This window comes from Gouania willdenowi, chromosome 17 (assembly GCF_900634775.1).
Source record: "Gouania willdenowi chromosome 17, fGouWil2.1, whole genome shotgun sequence".
Taxonomy (NCBI): Eukaryota; Metazoa; Chordata; class Actinopteri; order Blenniiformes; family Gobiesocidae; genus Gouania; species Gouania willdenowi.
Genome location: NC_041060.1, coordinates 36593988 through 36618612, shown reverse-complemented (window position 1 = coordinate 36618612; position 24625 = coordinate 36593988). Strand labels below are relative to the sequence as shown.

General features: G+C 36.5%; 1 protein-coding gene across 1 annotated transcript in view; it reads right to left on the bottom strand.

Annotated features, from left to right (window-relative positions):
• arhgap21b (Rho GTPase activating protein 21b) overlaps positions 1 to 24625 on the bottom strand; it is a 75598-nt gene that overhangs the window by 14492 nt on the left and 36481 nt on the right. Inside the window, 12 exon segments of the mRNA XM_028471926.1 lie at positions 66 to 353; positions 984 to 1106; positions 1605 to 1650; positions 1719 to 1818; positions 2406 to 2552; positions 8415 to 9774; positions 9776 to 9928; positions 15376 to 15430; positions 15502 to 15580; positions 18369 to 18461; positions 23223 to 23244; positions 23322 to 23510. Coding sequence (XP_028327727.1) covers positions 66 to 353; positions 984 to 1106; positions 1605 to 1650; positions 1719 to 1818; positions 2406 to 2552; positions 8415 to 9774; positions 9776 to 9928; positions 15376 to 15430; positions 15502 to 15580; positions 18369 to 18461; positions 23223 to 23244; positions 23322 to 23510 — 2655 coding nt within the window.

Below are 24625 nucleotides of genomic sequence, written 5' to 3'. Positions count from 1 at the left end.
AAATGAGCTCTTGCCTAATATTTGTGAATAATGACAGTGTGAAATAAAAAGGGATGCGATCCCACCTCCTCGTCAGGGCTGCTGCTGTCCTGAATCACTCTGATCCAGGACAACATGTCGTCACGGTTCTCGGCCTGGAACAGGTACTCGTGGTCAGACGTGGTGAGGCGCAGCACGTTCTTACGCCGCGTGTCGCTGTAGGAGATGTCGATGAGGCAGGACGTCACGCTGATGTGCAGCGGCTCCTCGTCGCCGTGGGTTACGGCGTCCTTCCTGTCCTTGTACAAGGTCAGGGTGTGACCTTGAAGCACGGAGTACATCTGTTTCCAGGACCGTAGTCCTCCTCCCACACGCTGCAGGAGAACATCATTTATTCTCATATGTCATTTTAACTAGTGGATTATAAAAGGTATTTATTATGTATGTATGTAAAGATATATATATATATACATATAATGTATGTATAAGTTATACTGTAGATATCTGAAAAAGTTGTTACCAAGAATTACATTTTCACTAGTTACAATGATATTTTAGATATGTGATATTACATTCTTACTAGTTACAATCCCAAACTGACATATCAGTTATTTAATTGTAAATACCACAGTCAGAAATGAATTTTAGATATCGATAATTCAATTTATGAAATGTAAGACCAAATATGACTAGTGAGAATAGATATGATGATATCAAGAATAAACATTATTTATAAATATCTATGATTAAATGGATACATTGTGACAAGTTGTGATGAAGTATAAAAGATTACAATGTGGTTTACACAAACGGGAACACAATTGTTAATATCTATAATTAAAATTGCATCTTGTCAAAATGACAATGTTGATATTTGGCCTTGAAATTACAACACGTCAAAATTGAACGATAGATATCTACAATTATTGCTACTTATTAAATGTAAAAGTAACTTGTCATAGACAACAGTGGGGCGCTGATGATGTGTGTGTGTGTGTGTGTACCTTGTTCTTGTCCGTGCTGAGCTGTCTGAAGTTAAGAAGACCTTCTTTGGTGGAATCAGTGAAAACATCTGAGGACGAGTCTCGAGGAGATCCAGAGTCTGATGATTTATGTCCGTCTAAAGCCTGTAGACCAACATCACCACTTAACCCCACACACACTGGTTTTATAGAAAACATATTTACTGTAGTTGTCAAATGTCAGTTACTGCCCTCTATGGGTTGAAACCAGGCTATTACAATCTAATCTTCCTATTGGCTGAGAATGAAGGTTTGTCACATCACTGTCAGCTAGTGGGAGGAGCTTAAGTAGAGTTGTCAATTATGTCCAAATGAGTGTGTGTGTGAAGGTTGTATGTACATAGAGGTGTACATACTCTGTAGTGTTATAAAGGTTTATGTGTGGGTGTAAAATAAGTGTGTGTGATTTATCTGGTTTATTTCTATCAGACATGAACATAATAAATGTGTTTGTTGTTTTACTCATTTTTATATTTTATTTGTTTAGTGTATTTTTCTGTAATGTATGTTTTTGGAGTCACTATGTGTGTTTGTCTTTTTGTGCATTTAGTTTTTTGTTGCCATGGTAATGTGATTGTGTGCAGTGTAGCATTAGGAACTCACCTTCCTCAGACCTCTGAGGCCTGGCAGATGTTTACTGGACGACCTCCTGCAGAGGAGGAGGACACAGTTTGGTCAGATGGATGTTATTAGGGACACAAAGTGAGGTGCACTCACCCTCGGACCTCCTGGTACGTGTCCAGACCCTCGTCGTAGGACTTGGAGCGCTCCGTCTTATTGGTGGAGTCAGACTCTAGCAGAGCACTACGTAGAGACTCTGAACACATGTAGAAAACATCAACTCTACTTCTACACCTCTTCAATTACACTTTTCACATTCATCACAATTACTGAGCCTTATTAAAGTTAACCTTTCTCTTGTGTTAGCTTTCTGTTAGCATTTCTAATGCTAACGGGTCCTAAATCAGCTGTAAAATACACTAATAACTAATATCTATCTTTAATGTGTTTCTCAAACCTAGGTTTAAATATTTATGTTGGGGGGCGGAGCCTTTTTATATCACTATACCCTTAGATTTATATTCATTTTAAATGATAAAATGTGGTAAAGCTTGATATGAAACACATTTTAATAATGATCAATAACTACATATGTGTAGAACTGTACATAGATCTAGAACATGGTTCCACAGTTTAACGTTAAATTATAATTGAGAATTTTTAAATAAAATTTTCATGGCAATTACAATTACAAATTAAATGATCTAAAATCAATTACAAATAAATTATGATTATGACAGCAACAGATTTAAAAAAAATACAATTATAATTACGCCATAATGTTAATTAATCATCATTATAAATGACCCTGACCCATGGACACTAGCATTACACAGCCTGTACCTTGGTCATGTGACAGCTGGCGGCGAATAGGAAGACATGGGGACCCCTGACTGGAGGGCCCGCTGGTGATGGACGGAGCCACAGATATAACAGCAGAGGGGGGGATGGGAACGGCCTCTCTGTCCACGCTGGGGCTCACGGGTTCATCTGTGGAACACCAGCACATTCATCTATTCTCGTCTCTTTGAGGAGTGAAGCTCACGTTTGTAAGCTAAGCTAAGCTAAGCTAAGCTAAGCTAGTAGAAGCATCACTAAGAAGCCTCAGGTATCCTACACTCTACTGGTCAACAATAACATACACATCACAATCATAGCTCCTCTATTAATGACTTTTGTTACAGATACTTTATGAAAACTCAAATCATAAATAAAAGAATAAAATGTTTAACAAAGACAAAAGAAAGAATAAACATTAAATAAGTGTATAATTAAGTAAAAGACTGTTAAAAATAAGGATAAGATACACAAACATTACAGTCGTAGATAAATAATACAAATATGATACAGATATTTAGAAAAATAATATAAATATGATACAGATATGAGGATCATCATCATCACACACTATTTTTATCTATCTATTGTTCCATGATTAGAGAAGTGAATCTATGACTCATGATTCTATTTAAATTAATTATCATTTTTACTGATCAATTCAAAAATGGATCCAATATATCGTGTGTTAATTATGACATCAAAACAATACAGTTTGTATCAGATAATTATAAATATACTGATTCTAATGATGTCATCACACAAAGGCAAAATTAAGACCCTTTTTTTGAAAGGGGGGGTGGGGGGGGTACAGTATAGACATACATGCTGATGAATAGTTAACTAACGTACCATAGTTTTGTATGAAATAAAGATTGACAATGACTAGATACTGTATATTTGCTAAATGTTTTCATGTTTTCTGTCATTTATTTTATATCATTTTAAAAGAAGACGTAACAATTTTTTTAAAATAACATTAAATCATAACAACATGTTACATTTATTCTGTTTTTATTTTACAGTAATGCTGTACATGAATTAATTTAACAGTAACATAACCAACTTATCATCTGCATTGTTTCACCATGAATTAAATTCAGAGGGTCCAGCTCTGATAGTGGGGTCTCCTAACCCTCTTCCCCTGGTCAGGGGTCTGTAACCTTTACTCTACAAGGAACCATTGAACCTCATCTCACCTGGATTAAAGTCCTCCTGGAGCCATAAAGACCTTCTCTATGAAGACAATACAGTGGATTATATTATATACAGTTAGAATTATAGAGAATAATGTTTGATTTCATTTATATTGATCATGGCTTCCTCCCACAACCCAAAAACATGACTGTCAGGTTGTTTAGAGTCTCTAAATTGCCCTTAGGAGTGAATGAGAGAGTGAATGGTTGTTTGTCTGTGTTGTCTGTGATGGACTGGTGCCCTGTCCAGGGTGTACCCCCGCCCAGCGCCCAATGAGAGCCGGAGATAGGCACTGGCAGACCCCCACGACCCTGATAAATAGGAATAAGCGGATATGGAGATGGATAGATGGATTGATCGTATAAATGGAAACTTAAAAATGGTTTAAAATAAAATAAATTAACATTAATAAATAAAACAGTATCTTTATCTTCAAATTCTTACACATCTCAGTTTACATGAACACAATGTTTATAAAGTAGATTTTTATAGTTAATGTATATGAAAGTCTACAAAAAGTAACATGAATATAATAACACATGATCATGTGATCAACACATGCTAATTACTCATTTCTTGCCACACATAAAACATACATATTTAACCTGTACATTGGTGGTTAAACGAATCTGTTCCCACACAATTAAAATCTGTATTTTCTTCCAGAAATAGTGTTTTTGTTGGTTTAGTTTCTTACCAGGGATTTAAAACTTAAGGTTAGTCACATGTGGAGGAAAGTTGATGGTCTGTAGATGTTGTAGGAATGTGCTGAGTCATTGTACAACCTGATTTATTTTACGTTAATAATATGTTATATCATGATTTTATTTGTCATTAATAACCTCTGTAAAAAAATATCATTTCAATAGTTTTTAAAGCTATAGGGAGCCATTGTATAAGAGTCAAAGGGCCATATTAGGCCCCAGAACCACAGGTTGCAGACCCCTGCTCTGAGAGAACCACAGCTGAACATTTGTCCTGGTATCATAGTCCATCAGTTCTGGTCCCTCCATGATGGTTCTGATGAGTGTGTACGCTTTATTGCTGAGCTCAGCACATTCTACATTTTTACTGCTGCTCTCAATGTGAGCGTGAACTCAGTGATCGACTCGTTATGTCTGACTCTGTTCACGGACCACAAGCACTCCAAAGGAGCACATTGATGTTTCTACTCGGCTTATTCACCGTTGCTTTACCTGCAGCGCGGAGAGAGAGAGAGAGAGAGAGAGAGAGAGAGAGAGAGAGAGGGTACACTCTGTGGGACTTAAAGCGTTCAGCCACTCCGTATAAAATAAAATAAAGTATAAAATAAAGTATAAAATAAAGTATAAAATAAAGTATAAAATAAGGTATAAAATAAAGTTTAAAATAAAGTATAAAATAAGGTATAAAATAAGGTATAAAATAAAGTATAAAATAAGGTATAAAATAAAGTATAAAATAAAGTATAAAATAAGGTATAAAATAAAGTATAAAATAAGGTATAAAATAAGGTATAAAATAAGGTATAAAATAAAGTATAAAATAAGGTATAAAATAAAGTACAAAATAAGGTATAAAATAAAGTATAAAATAAGGTATAAAATAAAGTATAAAATAAGGTATAAAATAAAGTATAAAATGAGGTATAAAATAAAGCATAAAATAAGGTATAAAATAAAGTATAAAATAAAGTATAAAATAAGGTATAAAATAAGGTATAAAATAAAGCATAAAATAAGGTATAAAATAAAGCATAAAATAAGGTATAAAATAAGGTATAAAATAAAGTATAAAATAAGGTATAAAATAAAGTATAAAATAAGGTATAAAATAAAGTGTAAAATAAGGTATAAAATAAGGTATAAAATAAAGTATAAAATAAAGTGTAAAATAAGGTATAAAATAAAGTATAAAATAAAGTATAAAATAAAGTATAAAATAAGGTATAAAATAAGGTATAAAATAAAGTATAAAATAAGGTATAAAATAAAGTGTAAAATAAGGTATAAAATAAGGTATAAAATAAAGTATAAAATAAAGTGTAAAATAAAGTGTAAAATAAAGTGTAAAATAAAGTGTAAAATAAGGTATAAAATAAAGTATAAAATAAAGTACAAAATAAGGTATAAAATAAAGTTACCATACAAACTTGAAAAAATGCGACGAGATAAAATTTTTAATCGCACAAACTGAAAATATACTCTCAGTCTCGAGCCCTGTAATATTATTATTATTATTATACTAACTTTGTCTGCTGTCATGCTGCGCACACATTAGACACTGAAAATGCGATGGAACCGCACGGCCGGCAGGTTTGACCGATATGTACAAAATTCGCCACATGTATTCTTGACCCTAAGATGAGCAAAAAGTTACATCATGACCATGCCCAAAACCAAACAGGAAGTCAACCATTTTGGGTCAAAGGTCAAAAATGGCATTTCGCCCTAGAAACGCTTTTGCGCAAACTAGTCTGAGGGGGTTCATCTGATTCCCTTCAAACTCAGCCAGAACACTTAGAACCCACTGAAGACTCAAAATCATCAATCGTAATAGGAAAAGGCATATAACTCTCATATACCAAGTTCAAACTGCCTTATATTTGATACACATGTTGACTGTCCATCCCTAAACAATATATATATATATATATATATATATATATATATATAAATAGACTCAATATGAAAATTACCCATCATGCTTTGTGTTCTCAGAGGGCGCCGCTTTTAGTGGCGTCTAACGCTAACAGCTCTAGCGGAAAGACGATGTTGTGTTGACCTCAAAATAGTGTTGGATGAATCTTATAAGATGGGAGCAGGTCTCTGATGAAGAAAAAACAGGCTGTGATCAGTGGGAGGGGCCTATCACGTCACCATAAAATCCTTCGCCATCACATCTAAATGCTGTATCTTGGCTATTTTTTTATAGATTTGCATTAAATTCACTGAAAGTGATTTTTAACTGGTTTTACTGGTTATACTGGAATATAATTGCTATTACTAGGCTAATGCTACATTAATGCTATTGCTAGGTTAATGCTAATGCTACATTAATGTTAATAATATGTCCATGCTAATGCTAAGATATTGCTAGCTCATGTTAATAAGTAAATGCTATTTCTAGGCTAATGCAAGGTTATTGCTAATGATTGGTTAATGCTAATGTTAGCAAAATGATAATTCTAAATTAATGCTAATGCTAGGCTAATGCCAGGTTATTACTAATGCTAATGTTAAGTTAATGCTAGGCTAATGCTAATGCCAGGTTATTACTAATGCTAATGTTAAGTTAATGCTAGGCTAATATATTTGCAAGGTTAATGCTATTGCCAGGTTAATGTTGGGTTAATGCTAATGCCAGGTTATAGCTAATGCTAACTAATGCAAGCCCAATGCTAATGCTAGGTAAATGTTAATGTTTGGCCCATACTAATGCTACATTAATATTAATGCTAGGTTTTTGCTAATGCTAAGTAAATGTTATTGTTAGCCTAATGCTAATGCTACATTAATGTTAATGCTAGGTTTTTGCTGATGCTAAGCTTTTACTAGCTAATGCTAATGTCAGGCTAATACTATTGCTAGGCTAATGCTAAAACATTTAAATGCAATATCGCAGCTGTTTTTACACCAATTAGCACCAAATTTGATCAGACCGAACCCTGATCCCCTACATTGGGACACGCGACCTTAGGTTACCAACCCCGGCCACTTCTTCGGACCCTACGACGCCACTTGCGGCTTTAATTGGTATCGTGTTTTCAAAAATAAATGTTTTTGTGATGCAATGGTTTTTATATTATTTATGTTACTAGTGAAAAACTAATAAATGATTATGAAACACAGAGTTAAGTTACAATGGCCTCATGTAAAGGATTAAAATATTCAGCAGTGGTGAAATTACCCAGGTTCATACCATGTAGCATTGTCTGAAAAATGACATCATTTTAAGTTTTTCTTCAGGTTAAGTATTGAGAGAATTCTTTGTTAATGTGTTTGAAAATGGTGCAACTAACTATTTAGCAACGTTAACAATTTAGTCTGCATTCAATATGATTATTTTTAACAAAAAAACAGCTGACACTTTATTTCCAGGAGGTAAATGGAGGTTAAATCTGTCATGTTTGATCAAATAAAATCCAAACTTGTTTTGTGACATTGCTGTCATTTCTTTTCCCTCCTTCTTTAAAAAGTAGGAGAGAAATTGGGAAAAATCATGAATAAATTTTTTTAGGAGAAAATCTGATTGTATTTTTAGGCCATATCGCCCATCCCTAGTTTACAGGTTTGTAAATACACTAATGTGACTTTAATAATTGTCATTTATATTTGGGTTTATAATTTAAGGGGTGCAGAAGAGGACAGGTGGAAGGATGGAATGAAAAAGAGTAAATATAAAGACAATCATACACAGCTTTACAGTAGGTCACGTGACAATACTGTACATTTTAAAAAACCTCAAAGGAAATCCATCCTAGAATAATTTCATTAATAATAATAATAATAATAATAATAATAATAGATAAAACTCCTTAAATCTGGGTAGAAAACACAGAAGTTATGCTTTCTAATAATTTCATATTTTGTGATCCTATTATAATTAGTGCTGCTAATAACCATTGAACATGTATTATTTGTATATTTATGATCTTGTTGTTAATGTAACAGACCATGTTGGATCTATAATGTTAGATTGATTAAAGCACACACACACACTAGGGATAGTTTTAAGGTAATGAAGAGTTAGCGGTTAGTGCGAGTGATAAGGCTAACTAGTAGCTTTAGTGAGACGTAAACCAAAGGTGTGTCCCAGGCTGTGCTGGGTTCCACTCACCGATAAAGGGGATCAGGTCCAAGGACTCGTCCAGGTTGCTGGAACAAGAGTTGTGACGTTGTTCCTCAAGGCGGCGGATGTGCATCTCTCGACGTGCGTCGTTGGGAAGCCAGCACGCCGCCACGTCTGCGGTGTGGTCACTTCCTTCCTCGTTGACGGCCAGGATGTAGGACGGTTGGCGGAGTGGACTGGGATGCTTCCCTGGAGAAGGTTTCTCTCTGAGCACCACACCACACTCCGTGGGGCTCTGACCGTTGAGAGCACTCCGAGAGTCTACGGGAGGAGGCGGCTTTAGGATCCCCGGCCTCTGCCGAGCGTCTTTTGGAGTGGAACATGAAGACGAGCGCTGTCCGGCTGCCGGACCGTCTCTGGTCTCAGGAGGTTTCATGGTTTCAGCCCGTGTCATGCCCTGGCTGTGATTGGAGGCCAGGACCTTGACCGCCACTCTCTGTTCACTGAAGGAATGTTCTGTGCTGGAGCCCCTCCCATAGTGACCTGAGGGAACAGGTGAGGGGAGGCTCTGGAGAGGGTCTCCCTTGGAGTAGAAGGAGGCCTTGGGGGCTCTGTTGTAAAACGTTGAGGGTCTGTAGAGCATGGCGTGCCGGGGCATGGACTGCCGGCTGGGCCTCATACCTTGTTCTGTGCATGCGTAGACTCTCTGTTTGATGGGTCGACTCACCTTGGAGGACTCCCCGTAGTCCGTGGACCGTGCGTGGTGTACCAGTCCGTCCTGAGACACACTTCGAGGAGCCCAGTTCCTCCCGTGGTTCATCTCGGCCACGCTCATACGATCCTGAGAGGCACTGCGGGGAGCCATGTGGAAGTGAGGCGGGGGCGGTCCATGGTACGTCCTCTCATGGGAGGTACTCCTTCGTCGTACCCCTTTAGAAACCCAGTCTGCTTTGGGAATGTGGTGAATTGCTCCAAAATTCTGAGTGGGGGCTCTGAAATTGTCCAGCCGTTCTTGGATGGTCCTGCTGCCGTGGGAATGGATTCCCTTGTTGTCAATGTACTCTTTGTACGTCTGGTAAGTACGCCAATCGATGTTGGGATGGACGCCCAGGTATGAAGGTACCTGACCTCCATGAGGAATCATTCCTAAATCTCCAAAACACACGTCGGCCTTCCGAGGATGAGGATACTGGGCCAGAGAGGCGGGCCTGGCCCTGTTGAAGGCTGGATCCACAAAGTCTATCCTTTGGGCGGGGCTAATGCGAGCCTTATGAGCTGCATTGGGAGGAATCACCACCGTCCTCACGCCCTCATTGCGCACACACACTGTTGTTTGGCTCTTTGGGGGAACAGACGGTGGCACCGGGACTTCCTTGCGGTACCAGTGGTCTGGAGGGGCGGGGGGGCCCACGGCCAACCTGTGCTGCCAGCTCTGTGGCCTGGGCCATGCCCGGGGGCTTACAGTCTATTCTGGGGTAGCATACTGGGGGCGGTTCAGGAATGTGACAGGCGGTTCCACTGTAGCTCCTTTGGCCATGGAGGTAGGCGTCCTGAGAGTAGGCCTGAACAAAAACAAGGAGGAGTTAAGAGGTGCTCCATCCAATCTTATTGGACCCAAACACACACTGATTTAGTGACTATTTAGAGGAGCTGACATGTCCACCAGATAGGATGTATAGCAGATCTATTTCTATATTCTGAGAGAGTGGGTGGAGCTTATTACTATACCATATTTACCTTTCTATGTGATGGAGTTACAGACATATTGGAAGAACAATTAGGACACACCCCCTCACTACATTATCCATATCTATAAAGTATTGATCAGATCAAACTAAATATTTACAGTGTGAATATTAATAATTAAGGAACAAAGTTGTGAACATTAGGTGAAATGATAATGATATAACTGTTGTTATCTCTGAGTCTCTCGTCAGTGATGACAGTTTTTTATTTGGATTTATTTATGTTATCGTGTTTCACTGGTCATGTGACTTTAAGTGTGGCTCCTATTGGTCAGTGAGCTTTTCTACAACATGAATCTGTATGAAACAGTCGTATCAATAAACCAATAAATCACACGTTTGGCTCCGTGTGTCTCCACTCTGTAAAGATGAGAAGTGAACGTGTTTGATTCCTAATGAGATGAACGAATGAGCCGTGAGGCTTAGAGTGGAGCTGCTTCCAGAGATGTCATGGTTTATGTTACAAATAGAAGTTGATGCATCAATGTGGGCGGTGCACACGCTGCAGCCTGAACAAACGGGGGCGTCTTCATCTGCTCACACGTCTCCACACGCTTCATTAGAGCTTTTTAAACAATGCTACAAAATAATAGCATTTACATGTTTTCACTGGTTTCATGTGCTAATAAAAATACTATTACAAATGTAGAATAAAAAAAAAAATAACATGAGAAAATAGTGATATATAATACATAAAAATACGACCTCATATTTTCACCAGTGTTTAATTGTTTAACAGGATCACGTCAAAAATACTGCACAGATTTTGACAAAATTACTCTAAATGACAAAACTATGTCAAAAGGACAACAAAAATAGATACAATTATTTTAAAAAGCATTCAAAAATACACAAATCAACAAAAAACACTGCAAAAATACACAAAATCAATCAAAAAAGGATACAAAACTACACAAAACAAAAATAATAAAAACACGGCAAAAAGGAAAATACAAATACAGTAAATTACTAAAATACACAAAATGACAAAAATATACAAAGTGACTCATAGAATACAAAATGACGAGAAAAATACAGAATGACAAAAATAAATACAAAGCGACAACAAAATTGGACAAAATGACTAATAACACAAAACAGCAAAAAAAAACACACAATAAAAAAAATATCCCAAAATTACAATAAATTGCACAAAAAGACAAAAAAAAACTGCAATAAATGACAAAAAACTGTAAAAAATAAAAGCCGTCTTTAAAGTAATTACATTTTTGTTTCTTATTGTTGTTGTGGTAGAGTTAGTTTACCTGCATTTATGTGCACCTCACGAAATCTTATTGCTTTATGTTTTCCAACAAAATAAATGTATAATTTCGAAAATAATAACATGAGATTATAATTATATATGACGTCATATTTTCATCAGCATTTATTTATTTGTTTGTTTGCTTGTTAGCAGGATTACGTCAAACTTACTGCACAGATTTTGACAACAAAAATTACAAAGTCAAAATGTCTTGAAAGTGTAAAAATGTGCAAAAAAGTCATTGAAATGTGATGTAGAAGTGTCAGAAATGGGACAAATGTAGCAAAAATACATTAAAAAGAGAACAAATTAGTTAGTGTTGAAATCAAACTCTACCCAGCTCTATTATTATTACAGACATCACTACAACATGCTAACAATGTGACATCACTGCTCAACACGTGGGAGTTCAAAGGTCACTGGCCTCCATCACACTAATGTCATCTGGCATGGAGGATGAAGAAGGGGCGGGGCTTTGGAAAGGATGACAGGTAGTGCGACGTAACGTCTACGATGGTTAGCTTCGTTTGAAGATAAAAAGCTGATGCTTACCCCGTCAGAGTGCTCCCATTGGAAACGCCACCGTGACAGCACCAGGCATGACAGGGCGTTAGCGTTGACATGCTAAAAACACACCGCAGCTGTTGCTAGGCTACGAGGTGAGGTGACAGCTGCTAATGCTAATGCTGCTGCTTACATCGTTAGTGTACGAGGAGCCTCTGCTCTGCTCCCTGCCTCCCACCCTTTGCCTCACATGACAGAAGCAGCAGCTGCTGATTACACATTCACCCCCCCCCCTCCCCCCCACCTGTTCCACTGTCAGCTGATCACAGCTCGCCTCTCATTTCCCTCCTTTTCTGCTCCTGCATGCTCCACCTCTCTCTTTGGTTGCTAAGCAACAGATCATCGTCTCCTGCCATCATAACGCCCCTGGATCCATGCAACACAGAGCAACAGAGCAACAGAGCAACAGTCAGACAGTGGCATCACAATAACTCAGATTTAATACAATCTGATAAGAGCAAACATAACTATATTACATAGGATACACAATTACACAAAACTAAAAACTGCAAAAAACAACAACAAAAAGATGCAAAATTACAAAAAAATGCAAAAAAAAAGGAAAAAAAAAAATTGCAGTAAATTATTCAACAAAAGCATAGAAAACTACAGAAAAAATAATACAAAAACACTGCAAAAAGGACAACAAAAATACACTATATTAGCAAAAAAGGTTAGAATTATTCCAATCTGAAGAGAGCGAACATGTTTATTATCTATTATTACCTCTGACAGAAACAAAGAGCGGTAACGATATCTTCCTGTCTTTCTGACAGATAGACTCAATGTTGACTGGTAGTCATAATAACACAGCTCAATGTTGACAGGTAGTCATGTTATTCCTGAGTTAGTTTGTTCAAAAATTCAAACAAAAAAATTGTGGGTGAATCTGTAAATGTTCACATTAGAAATACAACAATCTAAAGGTTATTTAAGGAAAGTTTTCAGTCTGATAACATTTCATATCTCATATCAAAATATATACATTTGCTCCTGTTCAGAGCATTAGCATTAGTGATGCAGAGGGTAGTGAAAATGATTCTTTTTCACTTGAAATGTCATTTTTTATGTAATGTATTTTATTTATTTTTATTTATTTATTCAGTTTATTTCCGACATGGTTACATTCACTTTTTTTTTTTTTCTTTTTTTGTACATGCCGAAAAAGGAGACGAGAGAAGCAGTTTGCTTATCCGGGTCCCGTCCCCTGTTTTACCATCGCAAATTTACATGGGTATAAACATTTGTTGTCAAAATCAGAACAAAATAAAAGGTGTGGTTCCTAGTGATGGTGTGTCCGTCATCTTATGGCCTCATAACGACTCCTAAAACTATGACTTAATACTAACCCTAACCCTATAACACACAAAACAGCAAAAATACACAAAATTATTTTAAAAAATCATACAAAATTACAATAAATTGTACAAAAAAAACTGCCAAAAAGGACAATGAGAATACATTGATTTACTGAAATTTAGCACATATTGACAATAGAACTACACAGAATGACAAAAAAACAAACAAAACAAAAATAAAAATGTGTAGGATGACCAATAACAAAAAACTAGGGATGGGAATTGAAAAGAATTTATCGATTCAATTCCTTATTGATTCTCATTGGGTGAGAGAATGAAATAATACAATTGTTTACTTTAACTTTTTATTATTTTATCTTTGTCTCTTTAATTTCCTGCAGGAATATCAGCTCTTTTAGATTGTTTTCACTGGATAAACCCACTATCCATGCATCCCAAGGACACGCCTCATTTTTCCCATGAAAAACGACACATTGTGAACAACCTACAGTATGTTTAAAATCACAGTAAGTATAAAAATAAACCTAGCAGTCAGCGGACCCCTTTACACATTAACTCAGTGCAGACTTTGAGTACAAACTAGCTGTTTATAATACACCATAAACATATCTGATCTGATTTACACTGTGTTAGTTAAATTACATTTAGTGCTAAAAGTTTCATAGTGATTGACTTCATTTGATTTAGTTGATTTTCAGACAAAACGATTCTGGTTTTATTTTGGTGACAATTTATTTTTTGACTGTCATGATGAGAATGATTTGTTTGTGTTAAAATCAGCACTTTTATTGATCATTTATTTTTGTACAGCAGACACCATTTTGTTTTCATTTGCATTGTATTTGTTTAATTTCAGATACATTTTCAACATACATGAATATATCTTCTAATTATAGACATATCATACAATTAATAGAGTTTAACACTACAATTTAAGAAATAGAAGAATATAAGAAATAGTTTTTTTATTGGGGACCCATTGAATTTCCCAGAGACCCTCATATCTCACTACATTTACTGTAAACCCCATCAACATCACTGATTATTATTATAACATATGACACATTTTGACTACAAACCTTTGAGAATATTTGCAATACTTGAAAAACTTGATCCAAAACTAATTCAAACATTAAACAAATAATTATTCTGAAAAAAAGAACATATTAACAGCTGCATTTATTGTTATTATTTAAACGATAAAGCTTTCATTTAGCCTTTGTTTACATTTCTATAAATGGACCTTCAGAGACGCCGTCCCTGTTGTTACATGTGACGTCATCAGCCGTGTGAGTGTGTGTGTGTGTGTGTGAGTGCTTGTGAGTGTGTGAGTGCGTGTGTGTGTGTGTGTGTGTGTGTGTGTGAAAGATCAAAGATCAGTACCAGTCCTTCTCCAGTGTCTGATTACTTGTTATGAGGTCATAAACTGGTGACCAGGTGTGTGTTCTTGCTGAAGTTTGTTGTTTTCAGAAGAAAAGTTTGTGCAAGAAGAAACTTCAGCACGACTGTACAGAACCAGGAAGTGACTAGTGTAGCAACAGAGATGCTTCAAACACAGCACAGAGGACAGCACAGCTGTGGGTGGAGGAGGTGGATTCTCAGCGGTGGACATTAAACAACGATATGGTGGGAGGAGCTTCACTTGTTGCTAGCATAAACACAATATACAGGGCCTGGAGGAGTTTATCGTTACGTATTTGTTACGTAAGAGGAAACGATAAATGGAATTGAAATACAAGCAAACAAACGATTCCAGGAAGTGGATTACTGGATTCTCATCCTGACATAAAACAAAGTGATCTGTAATGTTCATGTTCCTGATATTATGGAATGACTTCCTGTTTTAAATGGACTGGACAAAGTCTCCTGGTATATTTACTACATTTAAATATTTATTAAAAACACATTCATGTAAATTACATCACATGTACAACAGCATTAATATTAGATGCTTTAGATCTGATTATCTGTGGCTTTAACGGAATAAATTAACTTTAGGATTCACGATACATTATGTTAGTGTTGGACTGGACTACTGACCTACAGACCTACTGACCTACAGACCTACTGACCTACAGACAGCACTCTACAGGTCAGTGATGAGAACAAGGACTCACCAGCTGCAGGATGTCCTCATCTTTTGGCATGACACAAAGATCCAGAACATTCCCACTGTGGAAGAGCAGAGGCTTTAGAACCATAGAACCAGTATCAGCTGGGACTGTTTCAGCTGTGCACTCTACCTGTCCTGGATCAGAGAGATGACCTCACAGTAGGCTTTTCCAATGATACTCGCTCCATTCACCTTCACTATCCGATCACCTGGCCGTGCACAGAGGGAGAAACCATGAGGATCCATGAGAAACTATGAGAAACCATGAGAACCTATGAGGATCCATGAGAAACTATGAGAACCTATGAGAAACCATGAGAAACCATGAGGATCCATGAGAAACTATGAGAAACCATGAGAACCTATGAGGATCCATGAGAAACTATGAGAACCTATGAGAAACCATGAGAAACCATGAGGATCCATGAGAAACTATGGGAAACCATGAGAACCTATGAGGATCCATGAGAAACTATGAGAACCTATGAGAAACCATGAGGATCCATGAGAAACTATGAGAACCTATGAGAAACCATGAGGACCCATTAGAAACTATGAGAATCTATGAGAACCTATGAGAAACCATGAGGATCCATTAGAAACTATGAGAACCTATGAGAAACCATGAGGATCCATTAGAAACTATGAGAACCTATGAGAAACCATGAGGATCCATGAGAAACTATGAGAACCTATGAGAAACCATGAGGATCCATTAGAAACTATGAGAACCTATGAGAAACCATGAGGATCCATTAGAAACTATGAGAAACCATGAGAACCTATGAGGATCCATGAGAAACTATGAGAACCTATGAGAAACCATGAGGATCCATGAGAAACTATGATAACCTATGAGAACCTATGAGAAACCATGAGGATCCATTAGAAACTCTGAGAAACTATGAGAACCTATGAGGATCCATGAGAAACTATGAGAAACTATGAGAAACCATGAGAAACTATGAGAACCTATGAGAAACCATGAGGATCCATTAGAAACTCTGAGAAACCATGAGAACCTATGAGGATCCATGAGAAACTATGAGAACCTATGAGAAACCATGAGAAACCATGAGGATCCATGAGAAACTATGAGAAACCATGAGAACCTATGAGGATCCATGAGAAACTATGAGAACCTATGAGAAACCATGAGGATCCATGAGAAACTATGGGAAACCATGAGAACCTATGAGGATCCATGAGAAACTATGAGAACCTATGAGAAACCATGAGGATCCATGAGAAACTATGAGAACCTATGAGAAACCATGAGGACCCATTAGAAACTATGAGAATCTATGAGAACCTATGAGAAACCATGAGGATCCATTAGAAACTATGAGAACCTATGAGAAACCATGAGGATCCATTAGAAACTATGAGAACCTATGAGAAACCATGAGGATCCATGAGAAACTATGAGAACCTATGAGAAACCATGAGGATCCATTAGAAACTATGAGAACCTATGAGAAACCATGAGGATCCATTAGAAACTATGAGAAACCATGAGAACCTATGAGGATCCATGAGAAACTATGAGAACCTATGAGAAACCATGAGGATCCATGAGAAACTATGATAACCTATGAGAACCTATGAGAAACCATGAGGATCCATTAGAAACTCTGAGAAACTATGAGAACCTATGAGGATCCATGAGAAACTATGAGAAACTATGAGAAACCATGAGAAACTATGAGAACCTATGAGAAACCATGAGGATCCATTAGAAACTCTGAGAAACTATGAGAACCTATGAGGATCCATGAGAAACTATGAGAAAGCACTGGGCTGCTCTAAAGCCACTTTACAGTCCATGTACATTGTATTGATCCTATTGATCGTTTTTATAACTAGTGATTTAATGATAGGAATGAGATGAAGTACTAAACCTTGTCCCTCCCAAATACACAGATCAATAAATAATAATATAATAACAGATGGATGTCTCCTCCCATGTCTCTGATAGGCTCAACATTTACTAAATTAACATATTTCCAGAATGACTCAGAATATTAGAATGTCTTCCTCCAAACGATTTGATCAAAGAAATGAAAACATTGATACTAAGTTTATTATGTTAAAACCAAAGAGCGATGATAAAACCATACTGTATTATTATATATGTAAATATATATATATGATAAAACCATACTGTATTATGATATATGTAAATATATATATATGATAAAACCATACTGTATTATTATATATGTAAATATATATATATATGATAAAACCATACTGTATTATTATATATGTAAATATATATATATATATATGATAAAACCATACTGTATTATTATATATGTCTAAAACCCATCTTTACCTCATATATTAACATATATAATGTTTAGACATTATTAACATATATGTTTAGACATTATTAACATATATAATGTTATATAACAGTTCCACTGTATTTAGGAATACAGAGTTATTTTAGGAGGTATTTACTTTAAAATCATCTCAAAAGACTAAACTCTGGAACATGCTTTTTATTCTGTATCCTGAATAGACTAAATATGAAGGGTTTCTTATAGACATAGGTATACGACTGTATTACACCATACATCTGATTGTACTGAAGGAGAAATACTGTAGGGCTCCTAGTGTTGGACAATGAGATAAACAGATGTTGACATTTCTACCACTGGAATGAATTCATTATCTCCTGAAATGAAGAAATGACTAGTTTGAATCTATATGGAGACCATTTATCACATATGTAGAACATCTGGACCTATCAGAGGACCATAATGAGGAGGACTCTTCAGACTCACGTGTTTGAGTTTATTATTATTTTACCTTTTTGTTTCTTTCTTCTGTGAGTTATGGAAGTCTTTTGTAATTTGTCATTGTTTGTGAAGAAACAGGAGCATAAACGTGTGTGAGAGGTTGTATAGTTGTTGTACAAGCTAAAATAATAATAATAAATAATATCATGTTATAATGTGTTTGTGTTCTTCTGTAGCCCCTCCTTCCTACCTGTACAGAGTCCAGCTCCATGGGCGGGGCCTCCTTCCTTCACTTGTTTAACAAAAATGGTATCCATTGGTTGGAGGCGGTTCCGTGTCCTCCCTGAAATCACAAAGAGAAACCACACAGATGAGCAACATCATCCCAGTGTAAAAAACTAAAGACAATACCAATGAGGAGGAATAGTTTAAACAGACCAATCAGGATCCAGCATTTACCTCTGCTGACCAAACAACTGTAAGTGTGGAACAAACACTATGTTGCAGATTGTTTGAATAAAAATCAAAATGCAGTAATAAATGTTAGTGTGTGGAGCGGTGCTGGATCGTATGTATTTACTGTAGGTAGAGAAGAGCGTATAAAAAGTACAATATAGTTTAAAATGTAACATATCTCTACAGAAGTGATCACATCCGTATTGTGACCAGTGGAGGCTGGCCAACAGAGGGCGCTAGGGCACCGCCCCACCACTTACCATGTTTGTTTGAGTGAGGCATAAAAATAATAATGAATTAAAAATACTACAAAACAAATGTATATCTGTATTTAGATAATCAGAATAAATATTATATAGATAATAATGATGATGTGTGAAGTTGTTTGGTTTATCTGTGTCTGATTGGTGACGTGTTTCCTGTTTAGGGCGCACTAATCTTTATCATCCACTCTCGTTTAAAGTTGTGCATTCACAGTAACGCCTCTTCAATGCGAGTCTATGGAGTGTCTGTGGGCGGAGTTTACCTGTGCCCACAGACACTCTGTGGCTGTGCAGAGTTGAATACAGCTGATCATTTACACAACACCTCCTCCCACCATGGGAGGGGCTAACGTCATAAAGTGTCTGATTGACATGTGAAGCCGTGGAACGTTAAACGAAAAATAAATTAAATAATTCTGTTTTCCCTGCCGACCTGCTGACTCAGCATGTATAAACAGGACCATTTGATGATTTCAGATCTTGAATATGTCCATATTTGTAAACTAGGTCTAAACTTATATGTCGTCATGTCTTAAATTATGTAACTTCATTTACCACTTCATTTTTCACCCACGTTTTTATTTAATTACTGGAGAAAATGAAATAACAAAACAACTTAAATTTTAAGAAGTATAATAACCCTGACACACTCTATTGTATATACCAGAGTTTCTCAAGTTGTGGTACTGTAGAATAGTCCGGCCAAAGTGTCAAGGACGGTGATAGGGAAACAACATCAGATCCTCTTTGCCTTTTTAGTGCTTTTATTTACAGTGTTTCTTTAAAAGCTACACATGTTCTCCAACATGTCCTGTCAAAGCACAATCATCTTTACTTAGCAGACACATGTTTGTAGCAGCATGACCCCCCCCCTTCATCCAAACTCTCCTGGCTTTTAAAGCAGGACTCATTAGATGAGTAGCAGCACCTGTTGGTGGATCACTTCATTCAAGGGACAAACCCTCACTTCCTTTAACTACAAAACAAAGGAACCAAACTCTGAAATTTACATTAAATCATTTACACAACTAAATGACTTAAATAAAGAAATGATGTCAATATACTTGATAAATAATCCTACAAGTTACCAAAGAAAATAACAATCAAAGAAGAAAAATCCCCTCAGTTGGTGATGTCACCAGAGATGTCTCTGGTGACATCACCAACTCTGACCATGCAGGGAATGATGATCTGTTCACTAAACACAAACAAACACATTTGGTTTTACATGAAGAAACAAACGAATAGTTAATAAACAAAGACTAAATAAAGATGTTTAAATAAACTGTGTTGCTTTGATGTAAACTATAACTAAATGCTGACACAAACAAACCCAGGATAGTAAGTGTTTGCAAATGTTAACAAAAGCAAAAGTAAGTTACAGCTAAATTAATAAAAATACAAAATAATATACTGTATGACAATAACTGACAATGGTGTGAATCCCTTCATCACAGGTACGTGTACCCCTAGGGGTACGTGATGAGAGAAAAGGAAAATTAACAAATGAAAGCATTAAAAATATGGGTTTTATAATGTTTGTCTTTAGTTCTAAATGAGAATAATAATAAATATTACCAACAATTCATAAAAAACAATAAAAAAACCAAATAAGAGAAAAATACAGTGAATAATAAAAAGAACAAACAACCAACAACAAAATACACAAAATGACACTAAAAACACACTAAGAGATTAAAATATTTATTATTACCAACAACACACAAAACAACAACAAAGACATATTGTTACAAATTACACAAAAATAACAGAGAAACAATCATAATGACATAATAAACAGATTGAGATGGAATAATTTAAATAATAACAACCATAAAATACACAAAATAAAACCAGAAACACACACACTGACAGAACACACACAAAATGATGATAAAAATGATATTGATTAGAACATGATCAGATAAAACAAGGATTATTCTCCTGGTCTCACATCAGGAGGGAGATGATCATAAACTATAGAAATAAATCTATTGATGAGACACGTTTATTTACACTTATTTATAAAATGAGATTATTTAAAATGTGTGTTATGACTCATTCATTCCATTATTATGATTTATAGATGTTTTTTCATAGTATTCTGAGTAAAATGTGGTAGTTTGACATAAGGGGGTACATGGGTTCAGAACTCACTGGTATAAACTACTACTATATTTGTTCTTGTTTTGCCTTTACTAGTACTACTAGTGAATTTATGGCCTTTACTAGTACTACTAGTCAATCTATGGCCTTTACTAGTACTACTAGTGAATTTATGGCCTTTACTAGTACTACTAGTGAATTTATGGCCTTTACTAGTACTACTAGTGAATCTATGGCCATTAAGAGTACTACTAGTGAATCTATGGCCTTTACTAGTACTACTAGTGAATCTATGGCCTTTACTAGTACTACTAGTGAATCTATGGCCATTACTAGTACTACTAGTGAATTTATGGCCTTTACTAGTACTACTAGTGAATATATGGCCTTTACTAGTACTATTAGTGAATCTATGGTGTTTACTAGTATTACTAATTAATCTAAGGCCTTTACTAGTGCTACTGGTGAATCTATGGCCTTTGTTAGTGCTACTAGTGAATCTATGGCCTTTGTTAGTGCTACTAGTGAATCTATGGCCTTTACTAGTACTACTAGTGAATCTATGGCCTTTACTAGTACTACTAGTGAATCTATGGCCTTTGTTAGTGCTACTAGTGAATCTATGGCCTTTGTTAGTGCTACTAGTGAATCTCTGGCCTTTACTAGTTCTACTAGTAAATCTATGGCCTTTACTAGTTCTACTAGTAAATATATGGCCTTTACTAGTGCTACTAGTGAATCTATGGCCTTTACTAGTACTACTAGTGAATTTATGGCCTTTAATAGTACCACTAGTGAATCTATGGCCTTTACTAGTACTACTAGTGAATCTATGGCCTTTACTAGTACTACTAGTGAATCTATGCCCTTTAATAGTACTACTAGTAAATATGTGGCCTTTACTAGTACTACTCGTGAATGTATGGCCTTTACTAGTACTATTAGTGAATCTATAGTGTTTACTAGTATTACTAATTAATCTAAGGCCTTTACTAGTACTACTAGTAAATCTATGGCCTTTAATAGTGCTACTAGTGAATCTATGGCCTTTACTAGTACTACTAGTGAATCTATGGCCTTTGTTAGTACTACTAGTGAATCTATGCCCTTTAATAGTACTACTAGTCAATCTATGGCCTTTACTAGTACTACTAGTGAATTTATGGCCTTTACTAGTACTATTAGTGAATCTATGGTGTTTACTAGTATTACTAATTAATCTAAGGCCTTTACTAGTACTACTAGTAAATCTATGGCCTTTAATAGTGCTACTAGTGAATCTATGGCCTTTACTAGTACTACTAGTGAATCTATGGCCTTTGTTAGTACTACTAGTGAATCTATGGCCTTTGTTAGTACTACTAGTGAATCTATGGCCTTTGTTAGTACTACTAGTGAATCTATGGCCTTTACTAGTGCTACTAGTGAATCTATGGCCTATACTAGTGCTACTAGTAAATATATGGCCTTTACTAGTACTACTAGTGAATATATGGCCTTTACTAGTATTACTAGTGAATCTATGGCCTTTACTAGTACTACTAGTGAATCTATGGCCTTTGTTAGTACTACTAGTCACTGAGTCATTTCCATAAAAAAAACAAAGAATAAAATTCAATTAAATTAAATTAAACACACTTTAAAAACAGATGTGGGGTCAGTTATGTGAATCACAGGTAGAGGGAGCTCTAGAATACCACCTTAGACTACGCTATTAGAGAATCTGTTTTATATATATACACATACATACATACATATGCACCCTCAGTTTGTTTAGGTTTAGCAGCACGCCATTCTTTACAAACCACATGATTCTGGTCAACTTTACCATCTTTCTACAACTGATTTGTAGTTTTTATGTGCGTTATAAATCTCATCTCTAGCTGCTGCTCTAGCTGACCTCCATGTTTCTGTAACTTTGTAGTGGTACCAACATGCTTCCTGCTTCAGTTCGTGTTCAAAACAACACGTGAAGCATGTGGTGGTGCATTCTGTGTACCTCAGAAAAACAGGATAGAATTAAATACAGCAAAAAAAAAAAAACGCCCCGCGACCCTGAAAATAGGAACAAGTCAGAAAATGGATGATGGATGGATGATGGATGGATGAATGCAACCATGGATTTTACTGATGCAGGCACACAGTGACCAATGCATCTGGATTTCACCTGTAAATTGTACCGATGTCACTGAATGAATCAATAAACTCGTATCGTTTGTATCTAAATACTGATTGATATCCATTAATGTCCACATGCTTAGTGTAGGTGTGAGTCTTACCTGTGCGTCCATCATCTTCCTTCTGCAGACACAGAACATCACTGTCAGATCACAGATCATAAAGCAATGTGTGAGCGCGACATTAAGGTGAATAGTTACGGTGAAGCAGTGCAGGCTGGACTCTGGGGGGTACACTATGAAGTGTCTCAGGGTGAATCCAAAGCCTTGGGAGGTTCGACGTAAACGCAGCGTTTTGGGCCTCGGCCATGAGAAGGTCTCGTCCTCTGAGTGGAAGAGAGAGAGAGCTGCAGGAGCATCCAGACCACTCCTCCACTCCATGAAGTCACTCTGTTTAATTAAGACAACAAAGTTAGCATTATCAAATCTATCATTATTAATCTCTACTAGTGCACTAGACTTCACTAGTGAAGAACATTTAAATTCAGCAGTAAAAACATTAAATCAGCAATAATATGATGATAAATCTCTCTCTCAGTCATAGTCAGTGGAGACTTGGGGCCTCATGTATAAAAGGTGTGTATGCCCAAAAACGTGTGTACGTCACAATCCTGGTGTTCAGAAACTCCAGTTTCTGAACACCAGTACGTGAGGGTGTGCGTGTGTGTATGAGAGTGCGTTGTGTGCGTCTTGGGTTCAGTAAAAAGACACCATAGTAATCATGGTGCTCTTGTTTCTAGGTTGCTGCTGAGAGGAAAAGAAAGAGGAAGAGGTGCCAGGTCTGCAGGCCATCTGACGATGTCAAGACAAGCATAACCTGTGGAAAATGTGCAAAATTCATTTGCACAAAGCAGGGTTAGGGTTAGTGCTTTAGCCACGCACACGCACGCACATCAGTGACTGACATCAGGCCCAATCAGTGAGACTAGAGAGCTTTACTAGTTTATCAGTGTGAGTGCGGCTGCTCAGATGCCCCTCCCCCCACTAAAATATCTTCCTCTCTCTCACTTGTGTGTATACAGTCCGTGCCTGCTTGGCTGTGTGCGCAGTGATTGGCTCTGGCCGCACATGTGACTAACTCAGATGAGGAGCTGTGCAGTGAAATAGATATAGATGGTGTGCTAGCGCCCCCTCACACTCTGAGGTCAAAAGCTGAATAGGTTTCACATCTGGGCCGTCCAGAAGTGAAATAAAATGAAAGTAAATATTTGGGAATGACCAAATTACTCCAAAAATAGCAGATGCACACACTTGTGGTATTTGGAAGCCGTTGACCAAGTTTCAGGTCGAACTCGAACCACGTAGGGGAGATATTCGCCCCACAAAATCAACAAAAGCAAAACTATTGTGTTTTATATGTTGGTCTTTCAAAGGTAAAAAAGTGGTGAAATATTAAAAAAGTATGAACATGCATTTTTTTAATGAAAAACAAGTGAATCATCCTGATTGAACCATTACCTGTTAGAGCTAAGAACACCATTGCACTAAATATTGATAGAATACTT